This window comes from Oculina patagonica, chromosome 1 (assembly GCF_052425735.1).
Source record: "Oculina patagonica isolate OP01 chromosome 1, crgOcupat, whole genome shotgun sequence".
NCBI lineage: Eukaryota > Metazoa > Cnidaria > Anthozoa > Scleractinia > Oculinidae > Oculina > Oculina patagonica.
Window position 1 is genome coordinate 47,031,083 of NC_135758.1, and position 9,578 is coordinate 47,040,660.

A 9,578-nucleotide genomic window follows, 5' to 3' on the forward strand; every position below is an offset into this window, starting at 1 on the left:
TTTTAAGTAGTAGATAAAATATGAGCGGGAGATCTGTATGGGCGTTTACAATGGCGAGCCATCGTAAACGCCCATACAGATCGGACGCGAATATTTTATTCTACTTGTGAAATGAAAACAATAAATTGAATGCAAAGTATTGTTATGCGAATCAGTACAGATCTGTATCAAAAGTTAATGAATACTAATTAGTTGAGCAGGAGTTTGTATCAAAAGTTAATTCTTTTGTTTGATTTGTATTGGGGTTTACAGTTGTGTACATGTGATCTGAATATGGTACTGGGATTGGTTTGCAACCGCATGAATATTTAATGAATTTTACAATGGAATTTACTACAGTATGTACTACTATAAACTGTCAATCCAGACTTAGCGTCTTTGTATTTATTTTTGATTTATTTTTTAACAACAAGATTAATACTATGGTGTTTCTTTTTTACGTGTTCACTTGTGCATAGCCAGCTAATATTTTTATGGTAAATATACAAATTCCTGTACCGTTTCTATGTACTTATACCGCAGTAAACGTTTTCACTATTATTACTCACCGTTAATTAAACGAGTGAACAATAGTAAATATAAAAACTATATTTGTTTATCTGCCCGTATTGGAGTATTTTGACCATTCTAAAGGCCATCAAAATAGAAACTCTCAGCGGGCTAGGTTTAAAGGCCTGTCCGTGCCTCACCTCCAACAACCACCACGCCCCCGCTCTATCCTTTTATTTTTCTACACAGATAATCTACAGACACTGTCCCGTCAAAACTCGCTAACTTATAACTTTACTAGCTGCGCAAAGCAAACCAATTGAAACAAGAACGACAAAGTCAGTCTGAGTACTAACTCATTATTTATCTATCACCATGTTTTCGTACAAATTGAGCCCTACAGAAATCACGTTCTGGCTGTATTTTATAAAAGCCGAGGTTTCGTCGGGGAACAAAATATACGCCAAAACCGTGTGGTCGAATCTTTTTACCACGAAGAGCAACGCAAAGAGAACTTACCTTTATTCCTTGATGTCATAATGATGTGACGCGCCAACTAAATGATGAAGAACTAACTGTTCCATCTTTGACTTTGACTTTGACAGATTTTTCGTCCATCTACCGGCCACCCGCGTCTACATTTCGCGCGCTTTTACAGTGAAAGCGAACTTCGATCGGCACGCGCATATCACGTGTGATGATTGTCCCTCCTCCTCAAATCAGTGAAAGGACAGGTTCCGGCAATTCTACTTTTTTTATAAAAAGGTTAATTCTTATTGTTGAAAACAGCAAAAAAATCAGTTTCTGAATTTAGTTCACACAGTACAAATGCAAAATTGTTGTCTTTTTTGTTAATGTTAGTCTAAAAGGTTGAAAGTTGAAAAAGGGTACCCTTTCTCCCAAAAATGCTGGTATTGTTAGCTTTTGATTGAAAATATTTGCACGTCAACATTGTCCGATTTTTATGCATTTCCCACTGTTCCAAAAAAAAAAAAAGCTACAGATAGAAATGTCCATCTTTTCATTTCTATTTAAAGAAGCAATGTTATGGTTACTACAAAAAGGTACCCTTTTTAAGTTAACAAGCAATCTTATCAAAAGCGCGAAAAAGGTACCATTTTCTTACTTATTAGCAATAATCTCATCGAAAGTGCGAAAAAGATACCTTTTTTGCTGCATTTAAAAAATGACGTATTTTCATGCTATTGGGATTGGAAAGACATTAAAAATCCTTCTGATTGACAGGTGTCAACTGTTGACGCCATTTGAGTAATTTTTCTACTTGAATCGACTCCCAAAAGTTTATTCACTAAGTAGTCAAAAGACAAATATGGCGAAATATATGGAAAGCAACGTCGCTTTAATAACAAATCTTATTAGAGACAAGTCAGTAAATTAAAATTCTCAGGCAAAACTTTCCAGAGTAACAAGAGGCTTTTCATTGTTTTGTTCTAAATATGGGTTAAGACGCATAAACGAATACGAAGTGGATTCAATTGTTCAAGATTGCGTGAACAAAGTAAACTTGTAATCTTTGTAGTTTTTGTATCTATAAAACAGTTTCCCTTACGGAAATTTGTCTGACAACTTAAAATTTTAGGTATTCCCAGTATTTTCGAACTTTTTTTCGTGCTTTTGACCGGCTCCAAGGAGCGAGCTAAAATATTTTACTCCTCGTCAGTTATTTCTCAGCAGTAGGAAAAAATTACTAAAAGCCTCTGCGGAAGAGAGAGGACCGGAAAATACGCTACTATTAAATCACGATGCAATAATTATAACAATATTGAACTTCCATTTCTGTTAAATAGCAGATACGGATTTTGTTAGGCCGTGAACAGCCCAAAGCTTAGGCATTTTCAGGGGAGTCTCAAGGGCATAAGAATCCCCTAAAAACACCTCCGTACCGAGAAAGCTAGGCTATGATGGGCTCCTAATATATTCATCAAATGGCGTCAACAGTTGACACCTGTCAACCGGAAGGATTTTTAATGTCTTACCAATCCCAATAGCATGAAAAAACGTCATTTCTAAATGCAGCGAAAAAGGTACCTTTTTCGCACTTTCGATGAGATTATTGCTAAGTAAGAAAATGGTACCTTTTTCGCGCTTTTGATAAGATTGCTTGTTAACTTAAAAAGGGTACCTTTTTGTAGTAACCATTACATTGCTTCTTAGCAATGAAAAGATGGACATTTCTATCTGTAGCTTTTTCTTTGGAAAGTGGGAAATGCATAAAAAGCAGATAATGTTGACGTGCAAATATTTTCAATCAAAAGCTAACAATACCAGCATTTTTTGAAAAAAAGGGTACCCTTTTTCAACTTTCAACCTTTCAGACTAGCATTAACAAAAAAGACGACATTTTCGCATTTGTACTGTATGAACTAAATTCAGAAACTTGATTTTTCTGCTGGTTTCAACAATGAGAGTTAACCTTTTTATGAAAAAGTAGAATTGCCGGAACCTTTCACTGGTTCAAACATGATCACAACTCATTTGTCACCACTTTTTGACTTATCTTCAAACTGCAGTTGATAGGTATTGATACTTGAAAAGAAAACGAAATATTTAGAGGGCGGCGTATTTGACTATTTTAGTTGTATTTTCAGTTTTCCTTGCATTTGAAAATGTGCGTTTAAAAGTCCGCGCCAACTTTTACAGTTGAAATGCATGGAAAATGGTGCGCGACCAGTGGACAAAAGCCAAAATATTAGTGGTGCTGACTACAGTCAATTCCCGCCTTGCAGACACCTCGCTATTACGGGCACCCCGTTATTACGGACAGGAGTTGAAGTCCCGGTAGCCTGCGTCGCAGACGTAACCTAACCCCGGTCAGGATTTAGTTTCGTCAGCGGCGCAGGCTAAAGTCCCAGCAAATAAGAATAACTGAAAATAACTCCCGCTACTACGGACTTTCACTATTGCGGACACCAAATTATGGTCCCGAAGGTGTCCGTTATAGTGAGAGTTGACTCACTGTAAATTATATTGGTAGAAACCAAACAAGGCCTTCATCAGGGGGTTTACTTAAATAAACGAATAATGACGTATGGGGATGGGAAATAGTCATCATTTCAGTTACAATTTATTTAATCAAAAAAGTAGTTAAGACTAGATAAGATAACCGCTGTTTCCTTGTAGGTTCGCAATCTAAAGACAAAGATAGAGGTGCTTTTCATTCAGATGTTTCATTTTATTTAATATGTATAAATGTAATTTCATTTTCTATTTTTAAACATTGACGGTACTCCTACAGGCTGGAAGACGCGTGGGGGATCTCTTGGACCAGGAATCGTGAAGGGAAGAAGACCTGTCAGAGAAATCAAATGTAATCAATCAGTCAGTAGATAAAACGCGCAATACATCGTGAAGCACAAGAGTTTTTTCAGTAATTTTATTATGGTGTCCAATACGTTCTAGCGCGGGGTGGCGCTAATTAAAATTGAGTAGATAAAATAAATAGCTAAAACTAACACTTAATAATATATAAAAATAGCTTAAACATGTTACAAAATCCTAAAACTGTGTACATTAGAGTTTAAATGGCTAGCTGTTACATAAACACACGAGTGGCAGCCACTAGATTCCAGTAAAGTTAAGTCCATTTTACGAATGTTTCTTTTAAAAACGGCTAAAGACGATGCCTCCCTAATTTTTTTAGATAGTTTCGCATAAGAGTTAGAATAAATACCTTTATCTTGAGCTTCCTGGATTGCTTTTATTAGGAGTTTTTGTTGTTTTTGACACACACCTGAAATAAAAAGCGCGTGAAAGGTTGAGACCTCGGCAAAATTAACATTATCTTGCGAACGAAGACGTATTTCTGGCTTTTTGGCGGAGAGAAACGACAGCCGGAAATACGTCTGCATTCCCAGGCTAAGCCTCAGCAGCCTGAGGGTAAATAAACTTATGTATGTATGTACCTATACTCAGACAAATTTCTGCACGGCATTTTGCTTTATTGTATGGCTATACATTATAAAGTGCAAAACAATCAAAACTTGCAAACTAAAATTTATCAGTAAAAAAAATGTAAATGTAATTTATTTACCCACGTAGCACCGAAGAGCTTAGAGCTCGTCGAGACGTGTACGTGCATCGATCGAATTGGAATTGGTAGTGTTGGTTTTTGTGGAGGGAGGAAAATCGGAGAACCCGGAGAAAAACCCTCAGAGAAAGGACGAGAACCAACAACAAACTCAACCCACATATGACACCGGACCGGAATCGAACCTGGGCCACAGTGGTGGGAGGCGAGCGCTCTCACCACTGCGCCACCCCTGCTCCCCCAGTATAATGGACTGGTATGGCAAAGGGAGGTACAGTGGCCTAACGCTCCAGATTGAGTAGTCCGGCTTCAAGACTTGGTTGGGATCATCATGTTGTGTTCCTGGGCAAGACACTTTACTCTCACAGTGCCTCTTTTCACTCAGGTGTATAAATAGGTACAGGCGGATTAATGCTTTGGGGTAACCCAGCATTGGACTAGCATCCTACCCAGGGGGGAGTAGAAATACTCCTCATCGCTTCATGGCATGTAACTGGAAATAACACTGGTCTGATGGGCCACTAGGCTCCAATGAAGAATTTACCTACCTACCATGGCAAAGGGAAATGACTGTTGAAATTTTTTCTCCAGTTTACAAAACTAAAATCAACAACTCCGGCGTATTTCTAAATTTTACACCATCTTATCCAACACCATCATCCAATTTCTCTAAACAATACCAACTGAGAAAATGAGAACTGAGAAAATGGAGAACTGTCAACCAGTGAATATTGTTATGATCTAGGTTTGGAACACTGTATAAAATGTATCCATGGTGTCAGGATTATTCATAGTTCAATGAGCGTTCCACTGATCAAATCAAAATGTTGGGCATTATTCAACCATAAGACATTAATTTTTATCCTCAAGATGCTACAAGTGACATACGACAAAATTTTATGTCAGCTGACTAGTTCTTTTATTAAAAGTCATATTATCACCTGTTTTCGCTGTTTCAAGAACCATTCCAGTATGGGGGCAGATGAACTGAGACAGCAAACCAACATCCTGAAAAGAAGTTAAAATTTAAAAAAAAGTCTGAACAACCCTCCAGGGTAAGACCATTTTAGTCGCCACGGCAACAAAAATATTGGAACCGAAGTTGCCAGCCTGGTGACTAAAATTGAGAGGAAGAATTTAAAGCATGAACTTAATTTTGCGGCAGGCGTGGCAAGCAACCTCACCAGATTTGATAAGAGATTTCTTACTGTTTATTTGTGAGCTAGAAGGTCAACTCACCTGATTTGATAAGAGATTTCCTACCGTTTATTTGTGAGCTAGAAGGTCAATGCCAATTTTTTTCCTTGAGCCTTTGAAAAAATCTCACACATGTACTGTTATCAGCTAGCAGATAATGTTAAAGTTAACTTCTAATCAACCCTCTAAGTTTATTTTTTTCCTTGGTGGCCATTTGGCCACCACCTGCTCAAGTTTGGTCGCCAGAGAAACATTTTAGTTGCGCTCACGCTTTCAATCCTTCTTCTCGATTTTAGTCGCCAGGCTGGTGAGTTCGGTTTCAATGTAGTTGCCAGCTCCAAAATTTTAGTCGCCATGGCGACTAAAATGGTCTTACCTTGGAGGGTTGCTAATGCTGGAAAATTTTGGATGTATGAACTGCCTCTCAAACAAATGTACCCTTAAGTAAATTCATTTTTTCAACTCATCTAAATTCAGATTTTGATGGAAACGTTAGATATTTCCAATCTAGTGATCCATGATCAAAGATTAATCATTTCTATTTTAATAGTGGAATCTGGTTTGACAATGTGTTTACCAAATGGAATAAACTACAGACTACAATCTAAATCAGAAACTGGACTAGCTTAAAAAGAATGCTACATTACTGCCATGCTACTTTTACTCACTGTGTAAACCAACTCATAGTTTTTCTCTGCAATCAGTCGACAAATTGGGCAGGGATTACTGCAAATGTTGGTTCCCCTCTAGAACAGAAGTTGTTAAAAGTACATTTAATAATATTTATAAAAAAACTTAATGATCAATTACAGTTGACCAAGGGGCGAAAATAGCAAACAGGTCGTTATAAACCAAACAGGAATAAGGGCAGCTACAAGCAGGGAAGGTTTGACCAATCTTGTGCAAAAATTCATCCATCTGACTTCAAGCTTCTTTAGACATCAATTTTCACCCTCACAAAATATCTGAACTAGCCAAAAAATTATTGGTGTAAATAAAAATTATGGTGTAAATAAGTGATTTTCTCACAAGTGGTTGTGCAAAAAAAAAAGAAAAGAAAAGAAAACTCAACAACAATTTATCATGCATAATGGTCATTAATGCATAGGTCACATAACACTTAGTACCAAATACAATGACAATAACTTTTACTTAGACGTTGGCCCCTAGATGGGAATGACGACGTTCTGTCTGAAGGAAAAAGCACGTTGTGGTTTTCCCAGGCAAAACGTTGGCATTCCTGCTCAGCAACGTCTGTCATTCTGCCTTATAACGCAATCAATTCAACCACGACAACAAATGCGACAACTGAGGCCATTAAACGCTCAACCTGAATCCACCTGTAAATAATCGAAGTGAATGAATTTTACTTACAAAGCAATTCCGACGGGTTCTCTGAAAAAAGAAGCAGAAAAGAAAGTGTTCACGACAGGTTCGCCAGCATGTGTACTGTGTAGCACTAAATATTGAAAACTGCTTTACACAAACAGATGACATCTCTGAACTACATGACTTTTTTGTGTTAATTATTACCTGGGGTGGAAACTGGCCTTTGAAGTTTCTTCTGTAATTTGTCCAGATTGGCTTTCCATCTTAACAGAACAAAACAGGAAGTTAGTGACTCGCAACTGCTGATCAGGCGATTAATATATTGCTCAGAGGCCTCTATAAAATTTGGAAAAGTTAACTGAGGTTTGTAAATACTTTTAGAATTTCTAAAGATTTGTTGAAGGCTTCCCAAAACTGCTAAAAATTCTACAAAATGCTATCGGAAACCACTATGATCTCATTCAACACCTGTGGGTAGCAATATGAAAATGAGAAAACAAAGTATAAAAAGAAGTCTCTTAAACTATACCAGAATTTTACAGTTACAAAGCAAATTTGACACAAACCTGGCCAAAAAACTTGAAAGTGTTCCAGTGTCAACCTGAATGAAAAAGACAATAAACCCACTTATGTTAGGCACATGTTGCCATTTGCTCGATTCAGTGCAGTGACATTTGCATGTACAAATCATAGCATAACTTCAGTAGATGCCATAGGTTTGTGTGATCGGAACCCATACCAAAGAAAATTTGGTAAACCCATCAAGCTGAAAAATTCTGGTTCTGACTTCAGCACATGCCCACCTGCCTGTGCAGACATTGGTTGAGGGAAAGGGGAGTCCCAAGAAGAAATTTGATAGAAAGATGAAGATAAGTGAGCAAGACAGAATTTTCTTCTGAAGATTTCTTTATATAATCTCTTCTAATCTATTTGGCTGTCATCATCAAGAATACAAGATGATTGCGTTGAAAGGAAACTAAGATCAGAATCAATCAAATTCCCTGCATGCAGTAAAGGACAAGACCCAAATGTTAGGTAACAAGCATTAGTGAATTGCTAAGCCTAATGTTATGGGTAAAATATGTTTTCACTTTCTAAATGAATTGTATCAGCTGGTTTTTCATATCTCAGAGCTGTGCTCTAGCAAAGCCCTAGTGCCACAGGCAACTGACGTTTGTCTTTGGGCGACTTGTTTTACAGTTGCACTTTGCTCTCATAAAAGCTTTTAAGAACTAGGAACCCAAGATTTCTTACATAAGAGCTTTTAGGCACCCTGTACTTATACTAAGAGCACAGCTTTGTATCTTCCCTTACTTGTCATATTCAGTAGAATGAAGATCAATGATCCCCTCATCAAATTTTTTAGCAAGAGTGTTACGTCTTGATTGTTCCATCCATTGTTCTTTTCCTGGGTAAAAAAAACCAAATGGGTGGGGTGATAACTTTAATATAATGGCTGCTTAAAAACTTAATAATAGCCCTAGTAGTAGTGGCTACTAAATAATGAAAGAAGACAACAAAGATACATAACTATTTGCACCAAAATACCATCCCGGCTATTATCGACCTTTTACATGGAATACAACAACCCTTCTATCTGGGCCAGCCAAGTCTAAAAAAGGGTTAACTTCAAGGGGGGTTGACCCAGGGTTGGAATTGAAGCTTTTTCCCTGTAAACACTTACAAAAGTTTAACTGAAAAAGGTTACCCACTGCAGTGATTCAGCCCACATAAGAAGCCAACCTGGAGCCGTGTAAAGAGCCCTGACTGCAGGTTTATTATCACTGGGTAGTCCTGTCGTATATTCTTTTATCTTTAGAATATTTCTGAAGAGGTAAGGGAAAAGTTCACTTTTTTCTGTAGGGGTTTAGAAAAATCAGGTTAGTTATGAGGGGGTGGATATAAAATCTTCGTTAACCTAAAATCTTAAATTAAGATGTTTCGTCTTAACTCAGCACCAGAACAATAGCTGAGAAGTTACATCAGCTATTGTTCTGGTGCTGAGGTAAGACAAAAATTCTTAAATTAAGATTTTAGTTTTTACAGAGATGTAAGATCATTGTAAGAGAATTGCTCAGGAACTTTTACCATATTGTATACTTTTGAGAAGTTCAGCCATAACAGGAGAGATGACTCTGCTTGCTGACTTGCTTGAAACCTTTCTAGAATCGGTAACTCCTGCAAAACATTAAGCTTAATGGTCTTATATTAAGATCATTTTAATCTTAGAGCTGCATGAATTTACTTTATATACCTCTGACCAAAGAACGTCGCACGAGCCATGATCGATGACCTGAGCTGCAGCTGTGTAAAGCTCTAGCTTTTAAACAGAAACTCAACAATTTTTGACCAAAGGTTTGTCCACAACTATTGAACGAAGCCACATTCAGCTCCCTTGGTAAAACTCGAAATGAAGCCGCCATTTTGATTTTCGGTCCAGTCTCTACTCCGTTGCAGTCCTCGTTGTTAATTTGATTGATGGGAAGTTGACCAATCAGAACGCAGTATCATTGTT

At 37.4% G+C, this 9,578-nt stretch overlaps 1 protein-coding gene across 1 annotated transcript; it reads right to left on the reverse strand.

Moving 5' to 3' along the window:
* Positions 1-3,675: 3,675 nt before the first annotated feature.
* On the reverse strand, positions 3,676-9,515 carry LOC144651001 (uncharacterized). Its single transcript, XM_078510853.1, has 10 exons — positions 9,318-9,515; positions 9,152-9,241; positions 8,378-8,471; positions 7,630-7,664; positions 7,268-7,326; positions 7,109-7,129; positions 6,403-6,480; positions 5,479-5,545; positions 4,181-4,240; positions 3,676-3,799 (listed from the first exon to the last, which is right to left on the reverse strand). Exons 1-10 carry the CDS (start codon positions 9,484-9,486, stop codon positions 3,708-3,710), a joined length of 765 nt encoding a protein of 254 aa, XP_078366979.1. The 5' UTR covers positions 9,487-9,515; the 3' UTR covers positions 3,676-3,707.
* Positions 9,516-9,578: the final 63 nt, after the last annotated feature.